Genomic DNA, 25,713 nt, shown 5'->3' with positions numbered 1-25,713 from the left:
GGAATTTGTCATCTTTCCTTGCACTGCACCACAATACCAGTGCTAACTGATGTGCAGTGGCAAGTGCAGGACTGAAGAAGGAACTTGACTTTTGTCTACTTGCCAATAAGTAGACAAAGGCACATGGCAGACTGAGGCACATGGTTATTAGTTCCTGCAAAGGTCTGGTTTTTAGCAAATTAAACCACCAGTTCTCCAGTTGAGAAAGTTGGTGATTCCCACAATCTGACCTACTGGTTATAACTGATACAGTGTTTTAATGCTAAATCTACAATTRCAACTGCTTGGGTCAGTCCACCGCTGCTCCTGGGCAGACACAGGACAGGCAGCTTCTCTTTGGGTTGTTGCAGCTGATAGCAGATTTTCTAGTTTGCTGTTTCCATACCTACAAATTTGGTCCCAATGGGTTTTGTTATATAGCACATCTGCTATCAGATGGTAGTGAGTGAACAAAGCAGAATAATGAGAAGTAAAAGCAGACAGACTGTGCATCAGCTAAAWGGTAATCTTTCAAGAATGTCAGTGTCTTGTACTTTCTACTAAAATTGTATCAAGTGGAAATAACATCGCACATTCTTCTGTTTTTCTGTCCTTAATCAGTTGTAAAGAATACATGGATGTTTGCCAAAGATATAAAGGTTAAGGTGCAATTTTATAATAACACATTCCTTCCCTTATATGGCTCTTTCATTCCAAGGGCATGTGAGCAATTCACAAATAATTAGTTTAGCCTTGTAACAACCATGCTATAAATCCTGGCCCATAGTGCTCACATTCTTAAATTTAAGTATGTAAATATTCCCATGTTTAAGAAGGACTAATTACTTCATCACAGGTTTGTCATTGTACGCTTTAAATTCATTGCTGGATTAGTGTGAATGCTACTTGGGGTAATTAGTGACGATAACTGCTGGACTTYATTGAGCTGGTTGTGTGGAAAGGACTGTAACACAATCAATGTTATTGCTTCTCTTACTATAAGTCTTATTTTTTCTTTATTTCATTTCTTCTTACTTGTGGGAGTGCTACCTTTTTGGTATTTTGACTGCTTACATTCTGGGACTCCCATGGGTACAATCATGGTGGTAGTACTCATTTGAAAACTGTAAGTATTGGGTTTTAGATTAGGTGTGGTCAGAGAGAAAAAAATCTGGTCCACAGAGAAGCCAAATCAGTGAGGATGTAATGAAAAAAGTGATTTGTGCTATGGAGTGTCCAAATAAAGTGAACGCAAGGTTATCTTTCCTCTATTTTAAACTCACAAAAAACCTCCTTGTACCATTGGAGGTGAAAATYTCCTTTACTGCCAAGATCATTAGTCCTGAACTACAGCCAGACATCAAAACTGTGATACTTTTCTTTCTCATGCATGAAACATGCAGCTGTACATGAAAAAAAAATAATAAACCCATAACTTTGACTGTTTCAAGGAGAAAGAAAATTAATTGATTTCAAGAAAAGATTCTAATTTTATGAGAATTCTAAACAAAATGTTGGGCAGCTTTTACTTACTGGGACTTTTCTTAAGACACATTTCCATGGACTCTTGCCCTTGGCTTTAAGAACTGGACTATCTTGAGTAAATAGTATATCTAAATGAAAGTTATTTGAATTTCTCTHATGTATTAAAATACCCTTGCAATTTGTCATTTTTCTTTTACCTTTTATTGCTCAAATACTGCCTTCTTTAGAAATTATTTTGCTACATGTAAACAGAGCACAGTTACCYAAGCTACCACTTCTACATTTAAGTATGTTTGCAAGACTTGTAGCAGAGTCTGGAATGATGGCAGCTTTTCTATTTTAATGCTTTGTAGCTCTTACCCCTTGCTAAACGGCATTTAGAAGTTGCATTTTTGTTTGATTAAATATATTCCTTTAACTAAGACAAATAACAGAGTGGAAGCATGTTCTGACAAGATGCCAGAATCTCTTGAGCAGCAATATGGGTGATCTACCAGATACAAATATCTATAAGCTGAAACTGCTTGACTGTGCCATGGATGCCTGTATTAACGTTGGATCCTGGGAAGAAGCGTTGCATTATGGCAACAGGACACTGGTACCATACAGGTAAGGGATGTAACTGGTTCAACTGGTTCCAAAGATGAGGGACAAGCAAAGACTGTGCTTCATCTTGCTGTTCCTATTTCTTGTGTGTATCTTGCATTGCTTTCYAGGTTAATGAATGAGGCAGARCTCCCATTCTGCTTTCACAGCCAGGCTGAAAGCAAATGAAATGGTAACAGGAGCTATAAAGATAACAACTGTTTATTAGCTTCTTGCTTTTTTCACGTGTTCACATGCTGCCTCATCCCTGATCAGAAACTGACTTTTTGTTTCAGGCTCCATTGGCATGAGGGCATCATTGGCATGAGGGCATCAGTGTTTTATGCTGAGATAGGGCAAAAGTGAGGGATGAGTAACTGGTTGAAATCATGTATATTGTCCACATAATCTATACATAGAATTTACAGAAAGAATAAAAAAAACCTTGCAAAATGCAATTTCAACTGGAATTTAAAAAGCCCCTGTCCTTATTTTGGGAAGTGGTCAAGATGATGAAAAGTACTTGCTTTTCTTCTCTCCTGGTCACTATTTGTTCCTGTACTATGTGCTGGGGGAGTTTCTGAGTCTGATGGTCATTTGTTGAAAAGGAAGGATGGTCTAGGAGATCATATAACRTGTGGTAGGTCTTGAAATTGATTGAAGCCTGAAGCTGTAATGCAACTTTGGTCATCTAGTAGAGAAAGGGCAGGTGCTTCTGCTTTGGTCTGTGTTCTAAAAGCTTTAAGACTCAAATCTTTGARTTCTGAATAGTTGCATGGTTTGTAACAAAGTGTAAGCCTGTGCTGAATGTCCAGACATAATGTTATTCACATGTGAATGTTCACCCTCAGTAAGGTATTTTTTAGAGCATCCATTTCTTTGGTGTTGATGCACCATGTGATGTTTCAATGTGATGCTGAGAAGTGTGAGGGGCTCATGCTACAGCTGAACAACGTGCTCTGCTGTGAATATGAGCATTTCACATTTTACAGGTTTTCCCTAATCAAATGGAGATGCTATCAGCATTCAGCATTTTGCCTGAGGAAATTCTCTGTGGCAGCCTGTTTCTGAATAAAACTCAGGGCTTCACTGGAGGAACGACATAGTGTTTCASAGCTTTCACTAAAAAGGGATTGTCAATAAAAACTGCATAGGCTGTGGTAMATCACAGCTGTGTTCATAATGACTGTTCCTTATCACAGAGGAGGACATGAGTGCCTGCGAATTTTCACATTTCTTAAGGGTGAAATTCATGTTGTGCCTGTCCCACTTAACCTTTAAAACAGGGCTTACTTGTGTAGTACTGCAGCAGTACATGCTTCCTGCCAGCCTTCTGCCTTGTGGCACACTTCAGATGAGCAGAGTAGGCTGCCTGTTTCAATGATCCCTTATTAAATAAAAACCCCAAACCTCACTAGTTTTGGGTTGGGTTGGGATTTTTATAATCTATTAACTCATTTCTTCACAACTGGAAATGGGGTATTTTTCTTCTGCAGATATTTCTGAGAGCAGAGTTTACGGTGAGACCAAGTGTAATTTTACCAGATAATTTAATAAAACTTCCTTTGTTTTGCTTGCTGAAGTGTTACCATAGTTTTCAAGCTGTTTAATGCAGCATTTTGGAGATGAGGGAAAGGATTTGACTGCGCATCCAGTTAGTATCTCTTAAGGTACTAATTATTTACATGAGATATTTGACCTTTTTTTGCTCCTTGAAGGACTTGCCTTTATTCTCTCCTCACCCAAAAGCATTATTTAAGAGATATTTTCAGTTATTTCTTTTTCTTTATACYTTCAAGTCATCACTATAAGCTTTGACACACCTGAAACAAAATCCTCAGTTTCTCATTACAACRAATTGTGCCCTAAGCAGCAGGAGAGCAAATCCTAGGAAATCCTTTGGGATACATTGAATTTCTCCTGTTGAATCAATCTACTGCTTGGCTGCTCCTGCAGTTCCATTATAGCTACCTATTTTCCTTTCCTCAGCTCTGGAAAAAGTATTCATACAGATATCCACAGGGAATCACCTGAGAATTCGCACAGTCCATATAAATAGGAAATCATTGTTACAACTTTAAAGGCTCTGGAGTTTTGATCAGAGYCAGTTTTAATTTCAGGTAATGTGTTTATTGTGCATTTTCCATTTCTTTAGCAGCAGGATTAATTTTCACTGCTGTATGACACATTGTATCATAATGTATATTTTCATTATGATGGCTGCTGACGTTTTCAGAATCATCCACTTCATGTAACCAGCAGGGAAAGATGTCTGAACTACRTAAAACTGATTTGTCATGCTGAATACCAGCCCCTGTGTTTTAGGTAGTGATCATATAAGGAGCATTGTTCAGGACCTTTGAGATGGTTTTAGCAAAAAGAAGAGGAAAAATAGCGWCTGCCAAGACAAAAGGCTGCCTACTCCTTTTGTGCCAAGCCATAGCCATCCATTTTTGTTAAAACCTACGAYTTGTACTTTCACTGAATAGCCTGAGCCAAGTGTATCACATGGCTTTCCTTGTAAATGCCAGTAATAGCCTGTCCAAGAGCCTTAACAAAAGTTAAGACATTTGCCTCAGTGAAAGCTGCCCCACATCATWGTCAGCACTGAGCAGCTTGCAAAAATAAACTTCCTTTCAAAAAKCCTCATGAGCCTTAACCACAGAATAACAGAATATCAGCAAGAGGTGTTACATGGGTTTGTCATGTCTCAGTTAGCACATTCACACTCTGGGCTGACTGCTGCTCGTGAAGGATCAGATTCAGAGATACTGAGAAAGACAGATTTCCCTTAGGTTACCTCAGAGGAAGGACCCRGCATTTAGCCCTTAAATTACTGACAAGGCACATATGTTCTGGGGACTAGGTTTGGGGGTATTTTTTCCCCTTGTCTCAAGTATTCAGTGCTTTACACTGCTGCCAGAGAGTGGAAGAATGCATCTGATATAAAACTCTGCTAGGTGTCCTCAGCTATTGTGACAAGGGTAAGAGGAGGAAAAGAAGTAACTATGTGACACCATAGGCCCTCTGGGCTTACCTGCTGGATAGCGCCATGTCACCTCTTTGGCTCATGTGACATCAGGTCTGGTGAGATTCTGATACAGAGATGACACAAACATTCGTCGGTTTCTGCTCTGTGCTGCTCATAATCCCCTGCTGAATTCCAAGCTAATATAGAAATCCCATGGATTTTCAGATGGGTTGTTTTAATTAACAGCCCTTCACCTCCAGTGCTGCAGCATCAGAAGAAATTGGAGGGCTCCAGTATTAACAAGAGAAAAGTCCTTCTTTTCATCCCCTACAGAAGTGTTGTGCAGAAGTATTGCTCTGGCTCTTCACCCAGCAGCCTTGCACATCCTCACCCCACATYCCCTCTCCACTGAGTCAGCACAAATACAGGACTTGTGCAATGTGATTGTTCTGCATCTGGAAAGGGAGGGATCTGGGACATGCAAGCGCCCCATGTTTGTGTTATCTGTGCATCATTTGTCTGCCCTTCTTGCACCTCCTCTTCTCTATCCCTTCCACTGAAATGTTGCAGTACCCCATTACTTCACCTTTGGTCTCTCACTGAGTTAATTTAGGAAACAGGGAARGCAATCCCAATGAGTGCAATTTTCGGTTGGTTTACAATGGGCTGGTTTTAAGAACAGTGTCTGGTATGATCTTACTTTTTTTCAGAGAACGTGGTTGAATTTTCATTGAATTAATGAAAAAACAGCGAGGAATTTTTTATTTACAATTCTAATTCAATATATATGATCCCTGTATTTTCTAAGTATGTGAACTTCAATCAAAAGGCAGATTAAAAATTGATGGTTGCTATAGTGTCCTTTTCTTGAGTCATGATCTTGTAAAAAAGCCAAAAATAGCTGTAGAACAAAGTATTCTTGGAACAAACTCTGAACCTATTTTCTCTTCTTCAAGGAGGCTTTCCAGTAAAGAGTTTGGCTTTCTCTTGATCTAATTTTGACCCCCCTTTTGAATGTGTTTTACAAGAAAAAAACAAATCCTGCTTTTACAACTATGTGTTTTGCAATACACATGTTATACATGCAATAACTGAAAATAATTTTTTCATATATATGGTTCTTTACTGAGCTTAACAAACTTCTGAGTACTTGCTAGTTCTGAGGCACTTGAATTGAATTTGCATTTACATTGAAAGTTAGAGTCTAAAAATATCCCCAAAAGTGCACTGCAGTGATAACTAGGGCCACTGGGGGATGCTACTGCTTAAGGGTTATAGCCCATTTTCGTCGCCCGTCGGCACCCCGGTTAAGGGAGGTCCCCTGGGGACTCGTGTGTGTCCCCCCTGGGGACTGGCAGATTTCTGAACCTACAGACAGTACTAATTCAGTGACCAAAGTTCAATGTCTTAATCATAAACCATCAGTTGTAAACATAAATCTTACCTCTGGGATAACCCTAGAGGGAGAGAAAAATGTCAAGGCATTTATTTAATTATTTAAAAAGCAATTTTAAAGCAATTTTAAAAAAGAGTGAACCGAACAGAAAGAATTAAGTCTTTCTTATTCACTTTGCTGGGGTTTTAGAAAATGCCCACGGCATTTAATGTTTAGAGCAAAATGTTCCAAAGGARGAAGAAAACCCAGTATAAATTAGTGTATTGTCTCTGGTTAATYAWAGGTAATTCTTCCAAAAGGCAGATRTCTGTAGCAATATTTGCACCATTTCTGGCTTCTATTTTGTCGATACATAGGGAGAATGCTTGTTACTGGGCTGAAATGTTTAGGAATCTATTAAAGTGCTTCAGCAGCCCACTTCTGTCTTCCATTCCTCCCTATTTCCTCCCCTCTAATCCCAGCAGCCTTTACCAAAAAATGAAAAAGAAAGGTTTTCTGTGTGAAGTCTGATGCTTAAGTTATCTATGACCTGATCAATYCCTTTCCCACATGGAAATTGATTTTCTGGTTTGCTGGTTCCTTGCTGCRTGCATTTGCATAGCACCATTGCCTTTGGTTCTTTCCTCGTTGTTTTCCTTGTGTCTTTCCATCACATCCATGCGTTGTCCCYCAAAGTGATGCTGACCTGCATAATCCTCAATGACTTCTGTGAACTCACACTCCCGTAAGTGCTCCACCTTCTCCCTTTCTTCATTTTCACATATTGTGCATATGGGTAGAAATYCTTACTGTTCTCACCAGTCATGCCAGCTGTTTTTTGGGTATAATTTTGATGTCTCTGGCTTGTCCAATATGTTCTGTCACACAGGAGTACAAGTTCAGCAGCAGCAGTGCTAATTTGCATTATCTCGTTCAGTGTATACCACATTTCTTAAGTCTTTATTTATTTCCTTAAATAGCTTCATTGTTGCAAGTTTTTTTCTGTCAATGTATGTCCAGTGGCTCTTTSTTTGTATTCTGGTGCTTACTGTCTTCAGTTTGAACTTCTAGTTTTAGGTTATGTTTCTAGTTTTACCTTTCACTTATGCCAAGAGCTATTTGGATCTGAATTTTACAGACAGTGATCTCCTAGTGATGTTAGTGAAATAAATTACTAAGTTTCCCAGAGTTGCATTTTTCTGAGACACAGCTACAAGTGTTGTTTTCTCCATCTGTCCCACAGTATTTCCAAGATGCTTCTTGAAAGATCTGTGTTTTTTGCAATGATAACTTCATCTGCAGAATTTCTTTTCCCTTTTTTTCACTGTAGGATTTTTTTTTTTTTCATTATGATTTTAGACCATTCAGGGATTTGTGCCTGCCAGAACTGAAAGATTCCGTTTGGTTTTGGTGTTTCTTGGTTTGTTTGTTTTTCTTTTTCACTTAGGCARTAGTAGTTGGTATTTTTGTCTTGTAATCAGGGGATCCTTTCTTCTTTTTTTTTGTATGTGTGTCCTTGCAATTTACAAAGTAAGGACTTATGTAGTGCTCACCGGAGCTCTTTTCATTAGTCTGCTTGCTATTACACACTAATTAAAGGACACACATGAAAAAATAGGAGCAAGTATATGCATGAGCAGATATTATAAATACTTATGCTGCAAAAAAAAAATAAATAAATCATTCAGTTGGAATGATTTGAAGAACAATTTTGGAGAATTCAGTGTCTGTATGAATATTGCTAGGAAGAAGAGTGTGGAATTGTTGACATACAGATTCTAAGCAAAAATTTGGTTAGCACCTAAACTAAAAYGGGGTTGGGAAGGGATTTCAAGGGAGCAATTAACAGTTAAAAAATAGAGACATATGAAACATCTGTGGAGTTTTGGATTCCTTTGACAGCAGCTGAGCWTTGCTTTGCAAAAGCTATTTTGGAGGCAGAAATCATGGTGAAAGGGAGAAAAGGGGGAGGAGAATCATTTTAAAAAGACAGATAAATTACAATTCTATCACTGATAAAAAGAAAAAAGAGAGGGCATGAAGGAAATAGGAGCAGAGAAGCTATAAGGAACAATGCATTCTCTGAGGGGAGAATTAGGAAGTCTGATTTTAGTCAGAATACACCTATTTCTTAGTTTAAATAAATTGTCAATTTACTGAGGAGGAAGAGAGAGGASACTTGTCAGTACTTCCAAGGAGAAATCAATTAGGAGTTTCTTGTGGTGGTGATGCAAACAGTGATGAAGAAGTAAAATTGTAGTATTAAAGCAAAAAACAGTCTAAGCATGGTAGAAATAAAGGCTGAAAAAGCTGAAAAAACATTATTTTTTTTCTACTGAAAAATTGGAAAAGTTACTGAAAAGGATAACCACAGGAAAAGAAGAGGAAAGGAGCAGCAGATAAGGAGAGCAAGACATTGAAGAATGTAGTTTGTTTAAAGAGTRAATCAATGGAAATGGCCAGGGAGAGTGAGTGATAGAAGATGGTGTTTTGAAGAGGGGTGTGCAGAGCCTGAAAATCAAAGGAGGTGTTGTCAAATAAGACCTGTGCCAATGAATTACTAAGTTCCTAGTGCGATGATCCATCCAACAGGGAATCCAAAGAATGAAGACCRGAGATGCTCTGTAATAAAATAGGTGATGCTGAGTAAAGCTGGAGTTTCCCAGACTGATATTGACAGGAAAAGGAAGAGAAGAAGAAGAGCTTACAGATGAGAGGAAAATGTAAGTTGCTGCAGTGAGCAAATCCTAGAGACCACACAGTTACTGATGTGATGGTAAACTTCATGCTCACCAGCGCTTGAATTTACCCTTTATTGAGTACAAGGGCTRAAATGTAGTGGAAGATCTAATTAGGAATGCATTACTCGGATATACCAGAAAATGAGGAATATCCTTATTTTCAGGTCCTGTGTAACTAAGCTAGTGTATAACCTTACCTTGGTTAACAGGTCCTTGCATACTCCTGTCCACCATATCAAATCTCTATTTACTGTATTTTACTTGACCCGGCTAAGGTGTGGTAATCAGCTTTCCTCAACCCCATAAAACCAGAAAATCCAGTCCTTCTGGAACACAGGGAACACTGGAGGTACCAAAATTGATTCTAAATTATTTAATCCTGGTATGAGAAAAAGCRCAGCCACATTAGGACAGCACTGTGCCTGATATAATTAGCAATAGATGTYTGCCACAGAAATGCTGTGGAAATGCTGAGACAAACTACAAACCCTCATAAACAGTTGTGCTACCTCATAAATAGAACACTTCCAGGCCTTCAGAAATGTAGTCAATGCCTAATCTTTTTCTTAGTGATTTGGMCAATATCTAATATTGGATTATGCAATTTCAAGGGAAAGAGTTGGTGTTGTTTCAAACTTTTGATCCACTGTAAAACTCTTCTGCCTGTATTCCCTTGGCTGCCACAGAAGGTGCTTCTTCCTTTCTATTCTGTTTTTCTGTTAGATATTCTATCTGCTTTAGGTCAGAATCCCAACAACTGTCTGCTGGTATCTAACCCTGAGATGTTTTTCAGCCTTAGATAAACCAGTTCCAGGGTTAATTCAGTGCTTCTYCTGTCCTCTTAGTCTTTTCTCCTGAGTATACTGAAATCTCTTTTCTCAGGTGCAGTTTGTCATTTTGTCATCAGGCAAGACACAGAAGCCTGAATCAGCTTTAGTTATGTGACTTTGAAGATGAAAGTAGAAAGAAGAAACAAAAAGCAAATGATTGTGGGTAGAGAGCAGAACAAAGATGGTAACTGATTACAAATGCTTGAAGGCTAGTAAAAAGCAGGCTATAGCACTGCTAAGGAAAAGGRTTCAGAGAAACATAAAGAAACTGCCCAAAGGGCCATGAAAACAGATGGAAGTGAGAGTAAGATAAATGTATCAAAGAGGAAAAAAAATCACCCTCAGAAAATAGCACAAGTCCACTGATTAATAATAAAAAATATATATTTTACAAATGAAATAAAGTCATCTTCGAGGAAAGCTGAGGAATGAAATGCACACATGATMAGTAGAGGGGGCGTATAGGTATACATATAGGCAACTAAAGAATGATAACAAGAGGCCCAGAAATATCAAAATTTGGGTGCAAAAGCCTTTCTTTTAATTACTCCCTGTCAACACAAAAGACAAAAAAGAGAGAGAGCAAAGAAAATGGRTATTGCCACAGTAGCAAATACTTTCCTAAGAGAAAAATCAGCTTCCTGTAGTGTTGCAGTGTGCTCTTGGAGGATGTGGCTGATGGACTGCCAGAAATGAAGATGAAGCTCTGGAATCAAAGTGTTTTCATTATAGCAACATCATGAATTCATTTCCATCTTAATTCAGGTACACTGAGTGATGCACCCCATGGACTTATTGTACTTTTAAGACTGGCGAGCCTTTCAGAAGCCTTCCGAAAACTGGCAAAATTGAGAACCAACCAGTAGAAACATCTTGAACTGGGTATTTCTTCTTGAATCATTGTTCGTGAAATAGAAAAGAGAAAGAGAAAAGAAAATATTTTCATGCAATAGTGTGCTTGGCAGACTTTGAAAAATGGAATTAGATCCTACATTGCTACAAAAAAAAGAGGATCAGTATATACAGTCATAAAAAGGAAAAACATTTAGGAGATTAATTTTCTCAGCACAGGGGGAATTTGCAAGATTTACCAAAGTATTTTGTGAAGAACCTTGCTTTAGACAGTGGCACAAAGTGCACGTTGTGAAAATGTTTATATAAATATGACTGGAGACTTTGCTTAAGAAGAATGGGAAATTGCTGCATGTTGTAGTTTGAGTTGTTCTGAGCATCTGGACATTGTGTCCTATGAAACACAGCRCAACTTCTCAAATCTTATGAAAAAGTGACGCAAGTAACTTATGACCAGGAGAACATCCTACTAGTTGCTTGCTCTCATGGCAATAGCTAAAGATAAGTTATCTAAGATATTTGTCTCAGTACTGCCCAACGTAAGGTCTTCTATTTTTCAAGGGATTTCCAAATGCCTAACCAAGTTGGGTAATAGTATCTCTACCAATTCAACATCTCAGAATTTTGAGATGAAAAACAGGTTTACATGCTTATAGTAAGATAACATCCTGAATGCATACTCAAGCTTTATCTGTTGCTACCTGTCTGGATTCAGTTCTTCTGTGTAYTGTCTTGCTGGCCAGTTTGCAGTTCAAGTAAGCTCTACCAATGCTGGATGTTATCAAGAGATGCTATCAAATTGTGCTAGGTTGCATGTGCCAATAGAGAGAAAAACAGAYGTGGAGGGGGTAGGGAGTATGGGTGGCAAGGTCTTTTCCATGTAAGACAGCATCAACATTAATCTGTGACACAAAAGTATATTAACTTTAAGTAAAATTCTTAATTTTATTAAGTACTCCATATTTTCCACCCCCTGCCTTGCTCTGAGAGCAGCGTTGTCCCAGGGAAGTATTCCTGAATTCTGATACCTTGAGGATGACAAGGAAGTACAGTGGTTAACCCTGATGTGTTAGACTATATCCATCAAAGAACAACCAGCTCCAGATATTGGTGTGGGCCAGGGCTTTTTCCATCTTGTTTGCAGTGGTGAGGACTGTCACTGTTCTTGATCTTAGCATTTGAAAAACACCAGGGTAGAACACTAACTGCATCCAGTGACACCAAAAACACCACCACGAGCTGCACTCACACCCTGCTAAGCTAAACAATAGAAGAGTGATAAGAGTTTCTCTTGGATCAATTTAAAGGACACATCTCTTTGGAAATCAGGGGTGGCATGTGGATCCCAATTTCACCACGGCACTCAGCAACAYAGAATTCAATGGCAAAAGCCCTTCACTGGGGGTTGCTCTCTTCTCCCAGGTAACAASTGGCAGGATGAGAAAAACTGGCCTGTACCAGGGGTGGTTTAGATTGGATATCAGGAAAAAAATCTTGACTGAAAGGGTGGTCAGGCATTGGAATAGGCTGACTACCTATTCCAATAAGGACTACCTTCCTAAAGGGAAGTAGTGGAATCACCATCCCTGGAAGTATTGAWAAGTTGTGTGGGTGTGGCACTTGTGGATATGGTTTGTTGGTGAACTTGGTAGTACTGGGTTAACATTTGCACTCAATGGTCTTAGAGGTCTTTTCCAACTTTTAGGAGTCTGAGAATTTGCTGTTCATGACAATGGTGTGGTATACATAAAGGGGGATCAGTCTGCCTAGGGAGTGAAGTACTAAATTTTCTTCTAAAAAATCTATTTCAAAGGTCAGAACTGSATGCATATTTACCAGGTTGAATGCAGAAAAAAAATTATTTAYAATTTCTTTGCTTTTCACCTCAAAAAGCTATCCCTTCCTCTTTGTGTCCTGTCTTTAAATATAAAACGAGGTAAAGTTTTTTACTGCTCTGAACTAACAGAACTTGGTTACATCAAGTAAGGATGCAAAGGATTTTCCATGAAACTTCACCTTTCTCCCAAGCACAAATGCTGATATTCATAGTGTATGTTTTCAGGTATATCACATTTTGCATAGACTCATACAAGTTCCTCTTGATGTCACTGCTTCCTAACCAGGTAAATTCATTAATTGGGGTGCTGTTATCTTTAGAAAGTTGTGTTGTATTTTACATCAGTTTTGTTAATACTGTTTTTTATATATTAGTTCCTGTCTTTGCAGTCCTTTTATCAAGATTTCTTTGTAATGGATTCAAGCATGCTTAAGCATTCCAGTAAACAGCATACTCCTTTGGCCCTTTCTGCACACTGCTCAGGTGGCTCATCCCTGCTGTCAGGGCTACCCTTTGGCAAATTTCTGCTTACTTTTGTTTAACTCAGGTTGACAAAAGTAATTTTATTTCCAGGGTCTTTGGCAGTGCTAGTGACAGCAATGGCTTATATAGAGATACCTTAGCCTGTTCCTGAAACAGAGTTAGTGTGTTGTATTCAAGGCCAYAGCACTACCCCAGCTTGTGATTAAGTGCTTAGTGAGTTCCATTTCCTTATAAGAACATGTGTAAGAACCCAAGAATGTAAGCCACAAGTGAACTAAGCATTAATCTGTCAGCAGCTTAAGTGTGTTTGGGATAGTGCAATGGAAATATGTGGTATAGTGATACGGTGTTTGTTCTCTGGGAAGCACTTAAGAGCAGATGGAACCTGTAAAACAGATTGATTTGTGAAAGTGTGCAGCTTCTATCAGATTTGCTTGATGCTTACTTGTTTTAACCCAAATAAACACAGGCCACATGTGCTTGAATTTTCAGTGAGGTGCTGGTAGCTGCATGTGGGGAACCCAACATTACTAGGTGCACAGAAACTGATCAGGAGGGGAATTCTGTTCAAAAGTCACACTTCTCCCCTAAAATAATGAGATGAGTAAAAATTACCAGATCGTTGAGGTTGTATCTTAAGAACCTGAAAAAAAAAGATTAGGGATTCTACAACAACATTAAGGAYACAATGCTGGAGACTCATTACAGCTCAATGGAAAATTAAGCCTATAGCTGGCATGTCTTAAAATTCTAGTATAAATCAATAGCATCTATAAAAATGAGGTATGGTTGTATGGAAATTGCATAAAAATCTGTAACATTTTTWAATTAAATTTTGAGTAACATACGGATCTGTTGAAGCATATTGTAAAACTGCAGACAATAGTTATGGTTGTAAGTTGAATTCCAATAGGGTATGTGTGTAAGGAAGACATTATATTTGTATCCTTWAAGGTGACTTTCTGCTCTCTGCCACTTGCTAGCCTGAAGAAATAATAAATCTTACACCAAGATCTGGATGACTCTTACATTTGTGCAAAGYTTCACCCCTACTTGAAGGATACTGAGTTGTGTGCCATTATGGCAGTGACAATTTAGKTTTTCTCTTTTGAAATTTGCACCAAGCTGAACATTGGCATCAAATTTGCAGATAACCTACATTGACATTTATCCTCTTGTTTTATACAGAACTTAATCATTTTAATAAGTGAATCAAGAGAAAGGCTAGATTTTCAGGAGCTTGGTTTTTTTTTTTTTTAATTGTTTTGAAAGCAAGCATATCAATGTGCCTTCCAAAATTAAAAAGAGGATATGGATTTCTACCATCTTGCCTTCTGTGTAGTGCAGAATTTCTGTACCTGTAGCACAGATCTCGTTTCAGCTGATTGCAGAAATTTGCCTGGGGTGAACAGAGTAAGAAATAATATTAAAAATGTGTCTCTGGAAATATAATTCTAYGCTTGTGAATTGTGTCTGCTGCAGTCTTCAGTTAACTTTATAACTACACTTTTTAAGTTCTTCAGGGTACAGTATATAATATTCTATTAAGCTAATTTGCATGGGATGTTGGCAGGACGCATTCTTAGCATGATTTTGACAGGCTCGATAAACGTCATACCTCTTTAAACCTAAGCGAAYCTAGGCTATGCAAAATACGGCAAAACATATAGCTGCACAAAAAAACGCAGACCCAAAGCCTCAGTTGTTCCCAGCAATAGTGTGTTGTGCGTATTCTTTCCACCCAGAGCACTGGAGAGAAGAAAGGCAAGGTTCAGGGACATGCCATGAAAGAAAGATTGCCATACATTGTCCTGGTAAGAGCTTGGTCATGCAGCAACCACTTAGAAATTAAAGCCATTCCAGTCCCAGTGAGGCTTCTGTGATTGTGCTATCTTTGTTTGTACCTTTGCTTGTTAGTGCTACCTAGCAACTTGCATAAAGACAGAGATGTCAAGTGTATGAGGTTCCTACAAGTCAGTAGAAAGTGAGAGGTTACAGTGCCTATAAAGAGTAGTTGTTTAAGCTTATGTTTGAATATACTAGTAGACACGAAAATGTTCACATAGCAAAAAGCAGTTTTAATGTCCTGGTGGAGAGGAAAAAGCTCCACACCTGTCTTTTTATGGTAGCATAAAATGACCATGAGTCCCAAGGAGCTGGGTGCATTTAGGTGCTGAAAGATGTCATTCTGCTGCTCACCTCAGTGGTGCAGCTGTAGGCAGAAGCTAAACCTCTCTCACCCTCATCCAGGAAAGAGAGAAGGTACAAAGGATGTGAAAAAGAGTCATAAATAGCAGCCAATATATTTATTTTTCTGAGGCACATATTTCTCTTAGAAATTATGTCACCAGAGCTCAACATGCATAGTGGTCTGTGATATTRCATCTCAATTAATGCTTTAGATTAACAGAATTTACACAGTATTAGTTAAAACATTTGCTTTTCTGCCTGTTTTTTTGTGCTATGGAATTGTGGATTTACTTATTTGTGTTTTATTTTTCATTGGTGGAGAGAAAATAAATACCGTGGTAAAAATGGGTAAAATTTTAAAACCAAGGAAAATCTTGAATCATGGCTACAGYAGTCATTGCATACACAGCAGTTCTTCCATTATGTGGGAGAAAAAGTCATTGCATACACAGCAGTTCTTAGTGCACTGCCTGGACGAGGTTGAGAGATTTTTGTTGAGTCTGCATTCTTTCATACATCAAAGTCAACACAGCCTTTGGCTGATGTTCGTGGAAAAAGTTCAAAGCCATCAGGTGGAATAGTTGGTGCTTTTGTAGTTATTGGCGGAGTTCTCTTGGCTTCCTGAAGGCTTGAGTTTCATCTCTTGTGCTGGTTCTAGATCTGTCAGCTGGAGATGCCTCATGGATGAGTCATATAGAAGTGTCCCCAGTGTTTTCAGAGCTGTCAAGTTTCACATGCTGGGTAGGAAACTTGGTCTTCTGATCATCTCCCTGGATGAGTGGCTGGTGCTTGTCTTCTCTGTGTCTGTCACATCTGACATAAAGTATCCCTGGGAAAAGTCAGCTGGAATAATTTATTTCTAGATTATTCATTATCCAGGAGCAAAGCTGCAACAGGTCTTCCTCTCTTACATGCCTGGAAGTGTAGTCAGTCACACCCTCATGCACTTGTCATCCAGTGCATGAATCTCATGTGTGAGGTTCCTGTAGTGTGTTTCTCTTCCTCAGATCTTTATGGCAAAGTGCACTTTCATAAATTCAAGATCTGACTCCTTTCACATATGTAATTTTTAAATTAGCAAACTTCTCTGTAAGAGAGCTGTACTTATGACTTTTGTTCACRGCAGGAGTTTTTGCTCAATATGTTGACAGATGTTTCTATTTCTCCCTGAGTGCAATGAATCTGCTCTTTAATTTTAGCATAGCCACATTTTGCAAATGTACTTTATTTTCAGTAGTTGAAGATACCTGCTTTTCACAGCCTGATGGAGATTACAAATTATTTTATCATGTAACCTGGAAAAGCAGTTATTTAAAAAGCAGAGAAGATTTTGTGAGCCATCACAAATGCTCTTCACTGTGTAATGCACCTTCTTATGCTAGACAAAAGAATTTTGGATAATGAGAAAAAAGAACCCAACATTATTAAAYTTTTWTGTTGTTGTTGTTTTTTACCTTTAACTCAACATCAGTGACAAAAAAATTCTGAGTGAGAGTTCATGGAAATAAAAAGTAAATTTACAATTAAAAATTTTGAAGTTATCCAACTACAATACATTCCTCCTGAAAAGCACATGGTGCAGGGTGTGCTCGTGTCACAAAATCTATGGTAGTCCTTAATAATCAGGTATTTATGTACTAAACATTTCTCAGAAACTTTTTTTGCATGGGGATTATATTGGGCCAGAAGCATCCTAAGATTGTGTTTCCATTGTTGTKAAGATTGATACTTGCAAAACTGCCTCCTTCTACTTTACTCCTTCACAGTTTTTGAGTTTCAGTTACTTCAGGACAGTGACTTTTTATTTCAAAATATTTTTTARAAACAGACAAAGAGAGGTCRGTGGGGGACCAGAGGTAATGGCACTATTTAACTTGGAGTGGTAGATAAATGAATGCAATGTGTAGTTAGTGAGAATAAATCCAGCCTCTGACTGATGTGCTGGTAATATGTTGTTTGTGGTAGTTTTGGGGATGGCTTATCTCAGTCTGAAGGAGCAAGCATATGATTTATGTCCTGCTTTGTTTCTATAGCATTTTTATGTCCTTTCTTTGTTTCTATATCTTTGTTTCTATGTTTTCAATAGCTGCCACCATTGTTCCTTCTCTAGTGTGAAAATATTTCCAGTTTTGTACATGGTCTGCCTTCTGTSTCACTGCATGTTGCCCTGTTTTGTCCCTAACACGAACCTTTGCCCTTGYRCAGCTATCACTGACCTTTAAGTTTCTGCTGATACAAATCATACCAGACCACAGTCAAGTGATGCTTATGTAAGATTTATTCAGTCTTCTGTGTCTAATAAGAATATTATGTTATTTCAGAAAAAAAAAAAATAGACGTACTTTTAAGAATGTTGTCTGKTTTATTGTCCTCCTGAAGACAGCTTGCTAACAACAGTCACTCAGGAGATCTGTTTTTCTTCTTTATATTTAAATGTTTGCCTTTTGTAAGCCACAGATTTTCCTGAAGTGTTACCCGTTAATGTACGAGCATACGGAAAAGTTGGCTACAGACATGTGCAATGAACATATTGGAAATTTGCATTTTGTGGACTCCTCAAATCACAAKGATTTCACAGACTAGCTCAGTATGCTCTTTGTAGCCTGTCACTGCTTATTAATACACAGGTACTTTGTAATAGCTATGAGCAACACTGGGGTAACTTCTGCCTGTAAAAAGCTCCAGGTAGTGGCATGTCAGCTCTAAAGGAAAAAATACCACCATGCCAGTGCTCAACAATTGGCTTGTTCACTGGCCTTCAGAGCTAGGTGAGCTATTTTTCCATTAGGTTTTTGCCTCTGACTGACTGACTTTTCATGCTGGTTCACTGAATGACAGCTATACTGCAGTCTTTATGCAGTGCATGTTACACATCAGAGAATTCACKGGAATTCTCTAGAATTTTATATGGGCATAATGGATTTTATAGTACAGAAACCAGAGTTTCCCAGGAGTGGAGTATTTATGACATTTCTCCTGCRTGCATTCCATCATTTCTGTCTCAGGGCAAAGCTCACACTGTGTTCCTTACCTTGAGAAACGAACTATTGGTATCTTTATCTGCTGTTATCTCGGTGGTTTAGATTACCAGAACATCTTTGAGATTTCTACTTCAGTGCCAGTTTTAATGATAATTGACCGATGGATTCAGAAATTACTAGAGACGAACAGATGATGCTCCATAAATCTTGTTATCAGGCTGAAAAAGGGATTTTTTTTCCTTAGCTGTCCCAAAAGATAAAGCCAGCAGGTCAGGGAAGGACAGGTTAACAGTAAGATAAAGTGTGACCAGGCCATCGGTTTTTTCCAGCCTTAGATGGTCTGAGTCTGGCTAGTGGTGTGTGTGAGTGACAGGTCACCAATTCCTACACAATCCAGGCATTATCCAGGAACTGTGACAAGGAGGAGTTTTAATGAGGGATTTGTTGAAATCTATCAGAGCAGTTTTATGGATGCATATGGGAAGCTTCTTCCAGGTATGAAGGGCAGATGGAGCTGCAGTGGGGAAAAATTGAAAGTTTAAACATGGTGGAGGGTTTTCTGCCATTAGTGTAACTGAGCAGGGACAACTGATGTTGTCAGTTTGTTACGTTGCTTTAGCTAATCAGTCTATTTACTGCAGAGGAGCAACAACTTCTTTTTACAAAGGCAGTTTTGGTAGCTGCCGAATCTCTGTGAGTTACTTTCTTTCCCATATGGCATTGCACTCACATTGCCCTATCTCTCGTAACACAAATACTGCCTTCCTATTTCCCCACATTCCTCCTCATCTCAGGACACCTTCCCACCCCTGCCAACTCTGCTACAGGCATGTTTTTCCTTCTTCAAATGCCATTCTTTTTTTCTTAGAAGACAAGCTACAAATGACAAGCAGCAGCTCAGGATTTTCCTGCCTGCCTCCTGTGTTTTCCCACAAATACTATCACCACTTCCACTACTCAGAAGGTACTCATCTTTGGATGCTTTCTCAACATTTAAAATTGGGATTTTAAGATAGGACCCTTGCATAACCCAAAGTAATCCTCAAGGGGATTGCTACACTAGGATAAACCACCATCTTGCATTTTGTAGTTCCCAGGAATGATTTTTCAGGATCTGAATTTGTGCCACTCCCACACAACAGGATTCAGCTCAGAGGTCACTGGCCTCCATCAGTATTATTAAAATTGGGCCTGAACAGAGCAAATTATTAACTGAGAGCTGAGAAAGGAAAGAATAACAACAAATTTATGTCCCAAAATTACTTCCTCCTTTGCCTTCAGAACAGCCTTGAGCATATGTGCAGCTTTCACAGATTTATTTTTAGTGGAGTTCTTTAAATGAGTGTATTTTAGAATATTTTAAAATATTTTACTCTGTGATTGTATTGTGCACCTTTAAAATGCGAAGCTCAGTTTTCATCCCTCAGGTAAAAATATTTGCTGCCTACRGCTGAGCACTGAGGCACTTCCAGCCAAATGCTGGTGTTAAAAAATTTAGATAATTCTTTTACAAGTTTCTGCACAAGCACAAAGTCATCTTGGAATCCTTACTAATGGCTTTAATTATGAGAACCAAGCTTAAACTTTACTAATTCACACATATGACTGGAATATGCATGCTATGAATATTTATTATAGTAGAATTCAAGTTGTCATTRACTGTGAAACAAAATCAAGGACCTGATAAATTCAGTTAAAATGCAGACAAGTATGTTCCACTTCATTGCAAAGTACAGGATATTTTGTGCTGCTTCTAGCACTCTTCTGAAATGAGGAGGAAAAAAAAGAAGCACACACRTTTCCAGATGCTGTTTACATGGTCAAATACTTTAAAATATTTGAAAAGGGTTCTTTTTTTCTATCTGTAGGGTTTTTTTTAACCATATGGTCTAACTTGCTGCATGGTCCAGTTTACAGATCTAGTTTACCTCTCTTCTGTGTCCCCAGTGCTAGTACTTCACACTTCCTGAGTAATTGCTGACTTCCCAGAGGTGCCCAAAATATTCCATCCAAGCTATTCACTCTGAAACAGAGAAAAGAAAGGAAAAGTGTTATGTGATGTGTTTGTGCTGGATCCTCTCTGTTTCTTGCTGAAGAATGAGTTAAGGGGTATGTGGGTGGGTGCATGGGTGGTGTATTTTTGTAATTTCTTCTCCTTTATCCCMAATTTCCTCAGCAACTTCAGAGTACAAAAGTGTGTCATCACTGATAGTTTCTTTTACTACAGGAGACAGAAAACTAGTCCTCCTTCCAGTAAGTCCTGTGAAAAAAGGATGAAGGCCCCAGAAACTTAACTTTTCCTTTGTCCAATGAAAAGCTTGCCTCTGTCACATGAAGTCCTCCCTCCCTAAACTGTCATTTCTGCAACCGAGGTGTCAGAGGATCTTTTTCATCTTCTAAGCTTGGAGAGAGCTATGTCCTATGCTCAGGCAGTGCAGGAAAGAGAAAAATAATCAGCTCAATAGAGCTTGGCTGCTCTGTTCCAAATGGACAAATGAGCCCTTTGGCACCTGTTTAGAGGGAAATAAAACTGAGAGGGCATCGTCCAAATGTCATTAATTTCTGTGGGGTTTGGAAGTGCTTGTCAGAAYCTAGACTTTCACTGTGGCCCTAGCATTCTCTACACAAAGCAATCTGCAGGCTATCATGAACTAGAAGAGCTGTTTCAAGAAAGACCTTTTTTWTGAGGGTAGTTTTACCTTTGTTGCCCCTCTCAGCAATACCTTCCCTAGGTTCCTTATATCTTGAAAAAAAGACACAAAAAAAAATCACTTTAATAAGCTGAGTGTAGAAAAGGATTTAAATACTATAGCTATGTAGTCTGTGAATTTTCCACTTGTACTAGGAGTCCTGTCGATTCTATGTAAATTTCCCTTTTATTTACATTTAAGAGGACCAGCAACTCCCATGGAACTACCCTTTCTGGTTACCATTTACATTACTGGGCAAACTCCCCATGGGATGGTGCAACAAATGCTCCCCCAGTGCTGCTGTTGAGTTGCTGCAGTTGTGTGGTCGATGGAGGGTTAAACATGTTCCTTTGCACTACGTGCTTTCTTATGAGTTTTCGGAGGTTTTCCAATAGAGCTATTTTCTTTTCAGCCCTTTCATCTATTTGTTGTGTATGCCCACATGACCTCCTGAAAAATACACACTCTTTTATTTGCAGAGCCTATTATCAGCCTTGTCTTTAGCCTCATGATAAAGGTCAAGTAGATTAGTTAGGGAGGCTCTTGCCTTTCTAAATCCACATTGGTTATCTCCTTTTAGATAATTACTATCCRTGTATTTCTCTAATGTGCCCCAGGGTATAGTTTCCATTCCTTGCATACTGCAAGGTTAAATTCATCTACTTTTGACACATTTTACTGGGTTTCAGCCCTGCTAACTGGTTTAATACCAGTGCTTTTGTGATTAGTCATCCTGGACAGTGGAAATAGAGCAAGTGCTCCAGAAGWATATTATCTTCCAATGCAAATTCTCTAAGAAACACTCGTGCTGCATCAGCTAATGTTTCTGACTTTTCATGTAAGTTTTTCAGCTATCCATGCTCTAGTCTCTTCCTCCAATGCTGTATTCCCTATGCAAATTCATTCTGTTCATGGAAAACCTGTGGGAATAAAGGAGCACAACAGTAAGAATGYGATGACTAATATTAACCTCCCTGTAACCTCCAGTCAGATTTTAAAATGCCACTGGAACATCAAGGCTTTCCAGGTACTTATTGTAAAAAATATTCTGATGTTAAAAAGCATACATTTCACACTTGTCATTAAAAAAAGAGAGATCATGTTAGATTTCTTTCATTTTGTTCTTTTTCACCATGGTAATAGTTGCAAGAGAAACTRGAGGGCTTTAAACATATAAGTGCAAGATGTCACTCAAAATTACTTATTTCCAGTGACTATTCCTTATCTCTGCATTATCAATTTAGATAACTCTATTTTAATAGGTGCTTTATCCATAGTTACCATGGGCTATTTTCCATAGATTTCATACTGCTCTTCATTGAAACAGGATGTTTAAAATGCTGGATAGTATAATATAGAATAAGGAATATGGGGAAAAAAWTTCAAGATCCTTTCCCCTGAAAGAATCCTTTCAATCCTTTCAATCCTTTCTTTCCTCTGAAAGTTGGTAATGAAAATACCTTGTTCTGCCTCATTTAGACTTTCAGTACCATATTAATTCCTGATGTGACAACAAAGTGAGAGCATTTTGATATTTCAGTTTTGACAGTACTGTGTCTTTAGAGGCCAAATGTTGTTTTTTGAGATTTATCTTTCCAGCAAAGCAGCAGTAGGGGTTTATCACAATGAGTATCACTCGTTCTTCTGATCATTTGTATCACTATTTAATTAATCCTTTAAAAATAGAAATAATAATAATAATAATAATAATAATAATAATAATAATAATAATAATAATAATAATAATAATAAAATTTCCACATTACTATGCCTGATGCACATTTACCAAAGACAACATTTTGGTATCAAAAATTTCCTCATTCAGACCTCATTCAGAGGTATATTTACATTTGTAACGTTCATTTGTAGACAATGCATGTGTTCTGTTGTCAAACATATTATCATGGTGAAGAGCACAGAGCTTTGCACATACATTTTCCTTACATCCACTTTCTAGGAGCATGGGTAGACAAAACAATWTCTCCCTAACACACACTTCCTGTTCTTGCTAATTCCTCAGTGCTATATTTTAACCATAATAGAATATATTGAATTAAATAATTCTGCCATACTTTGATACTTAGGAAGCTCTGCTGTGCTGGAGGTCAGCATGAGCAAAAGCCATTGAGAACCAAATGAAGACATGCTGGTGTGCCCATTTCCCCATAACTCTAAACAGAGACTGTTTTTTAATGTAAGTTGGTTTTCAGGTATGAGAAGATTTAAGAATTACACAGACATTGCCAGTCAATAATGTCAATTTTTCTGCTGTACAGATGCCATTGTATGGATGAGGGGTGTGGTATAAAACCCAGTCTAGACTGCACTGYACCCAGCTTAATTTTTTCATTAGCTATATAGCCATTTAATGAAATTCTTCAAAACGCTGAAATGTTTTTATTCATAAGAGTTCCTCTATATATGTAATATTCTTTGCAACTCCTGAATGATTACATCTCTGTAGAAGAAAATGAGGTAAATGTTGCAAAATACAAAATATTTTTCAAATGGTAGAGCTCTGACCTTATGAAACAAAGATGTAACCTTGAGTCAGACAGCCAAGAGCTTTTTAGCAGTTTAATGTAGCAGAACTCAACCAAAGGGGCAAATTTTTGCATTACTTTGCTATTGATATGAATGCTGCAGCTGCGTTTGTCTATCCATATTCATTATTGCTAGTGYTCCTCCTGGATTATGACTGATCAAAAGAATTTGAAACTGCATTTTGAGGGTTTTGTTTCTACTTTTTTTGCTTTGGTGGAAACAGACAGGAATAATACTCAAGGCATCTATTATTGCTTTCCACAATTTGCTGGAAATGGCAAAAGGTATTAAAAAAGGAAGGCAAACATACCTCATGGTATTCAACTGACTGATAATTAATGTGCCGTTAAATTTTTCATGGTGTAGATCGTGTTTGTTTTCTAAAGAAATTAGAGACTGGGTCTTTGAGGATTGCACTTGTAGTCTCTAGAYATTTATTATTACAGCATTTAGTAAACGTGCTCATTGATGAAGTTTGCACATCCAGCAAGGAGGAGGTTTATAGAATAGGTGCCTTCTCTCTTTGGAAGTGTGTTGCTCCTTTAGAAATGCACTGTACTGAAGCTTTCCATATTTATCAAAGGTTACTAAATGACAAGMAAAATCAATCATCCTGTATCCTAATTTCAATGTGAAGAATCAAAATGGAGCACAAATTGTGCCGCAGTTAGGAGTCTGAGCCAACATGACAGAAAACCGAGCTCATAAGGTGGTCTTGAATTATTAATGCTGAGGAATATTCAGCAGAGGSAGTTGGTATTCTGAATTTCTCAAGGAGTCCTTGACTGTGCACTGCCTATACTGAGAAACTGGGRAGATTAAGCTTTCTGTCCTGGTATCTGAAGTTGAATGACTGTGAGTTGTCAGCATGAATACATTTTTGGGATAAATCCTACACTTGCTGTCGTGTGAGTTGTCTGAAGCCATGTTCAAGTGTAGTTATTGATCTGATTATTTGTTAACTCTTTAGAACCAACAGCAGAAAGCTCTGGAAAGGATTTGGACACATGATTAAAGCCCACACAAGTCAACTAAGTGGATGCCTAAGCACTTACTTTAAATGCTTGCCTGAATAGCGACAGCATTAGGGCTCAAATGCTCAGAAGGTKCAGGGCAGTGTCACCACAAAGACATTAAGTGACCTCAGAACACAGGCTGAAAGATAAATGGACAGAATRTAACATTTCCCAAAATAATCCAGTGACAATGGATGCTAGGGAATTCTTAGGGTGGGAAAAGGTACAAATTCTGCTTTCTTTAGGTCGTGCAGAATATGTTTCTCAATAGAATTTTAAATGAGGCAGTGGTGATATTTYGGCAATATGGCATGAAGTGAAAAATCAAGAGATGCAGAGAAAAATGCCCAGAAATAGAATTGGAAAAAAATAAACCATTTTCTTAAATCTGGTATCATTGACAGATCAGATAGGATCTTATAGGAGAAATTCCAACAGAATATAAAGCCGGAATTCTGTATGCTTTCAGAGCAAATTTCACACATGAAGTATCTGACTTTTCTCTAATTATGAACACATTTATTCCAATAGTTTTTTCTCTGTTTCATAATTTAGCAAGGATCCAAGCAGATGAATACTTGTCAAAATGTTTCATGTCTCAAATAAAAAAATAATAAAATTCTGGAGGTAAGTGGAGGTTCCAGATTTCAGGATCTTCCTTAGAAATGACAAMTAATGCAGAAATGTAAAGGAATGGAGAACCTGTAATTACTAAGAATCCATGAATCCTAAGTAATTGCTCATCAGGGATTAAATTCCACATAGTCCACATATAATTAAATTTAATAATGCATTTTAAGTCTTATGTGAACAAAACAAGTAATCGAAGGCTTGTAGATTTTGTGAGCTTTGTGCACTTTTTGTTGTTGCCTGCATTTCCTGACAAAGAAATGAATTTTATGGAGTGCAACTAAAAGCTCTTCCTTTAAAAGAGCAAGACAGAGAAACAATCTTTTTCTCTCTAAGAGAAARAGAATACCATCCATCTTCCCCTTAAGAGCAGCTTAAATGAGAAAATTTAGTACCTTACCCACTGTTTCCTGCACTTGCTTTGTGCTTGTAACCACTTTGTTTTGCTGTGAGAAAGGGAAGAGACAAATACAATTGAGGTGACAATGTCTGCAAATTTAGATCTTGATTTGCTAACAACCTCC

At 38.1% G+C, this 25,713-nt stretch overlaps 1 protein-coding gene across 1 annotated transcript in view; it reads left to right on the top strand.

The window, feature by feature from the left end:
- The window catches only part of SMYD3 (SET and MYND domain containing 3), a 335,451-nt gene that overhangs the window by 287,775 nt on the left and 21,963 nt on the right, over positions 1-25,713 (top strand). Inside the window, exon 10 of the mRNA XM_057389700.1 lies at positions 1,899-2,073. Within this exon, the coding sequence (XP_057245683.1) occupies positions 1,899-2,073 (175 nt within the window). The remainder of the gene's footprint in view (positions 1-1,898; positions 2,074-25,713) is intronic.

Source organism: Malurus melanocephalus, unplaced genomic scaffold, assembly GCF_030028575.1.
Source record: "Malurus melanocephalus ecotype Western Australia unplaced genomic scaffold, MMel_1.1 scaffold_19, whole genome shotgun sequence".
Classification (NCBI taxonomy): domain Eukaryota; kingdom Metazoa; phylum Chordata; class Aves; order Passeriformes; family Maluridae; genus Malurus; species Malurus melanocephalus.
Note: the sequence above shows the minus strand (reverse complement) of the source record. Positions and strands in the feature narration are given on the sequence as shown.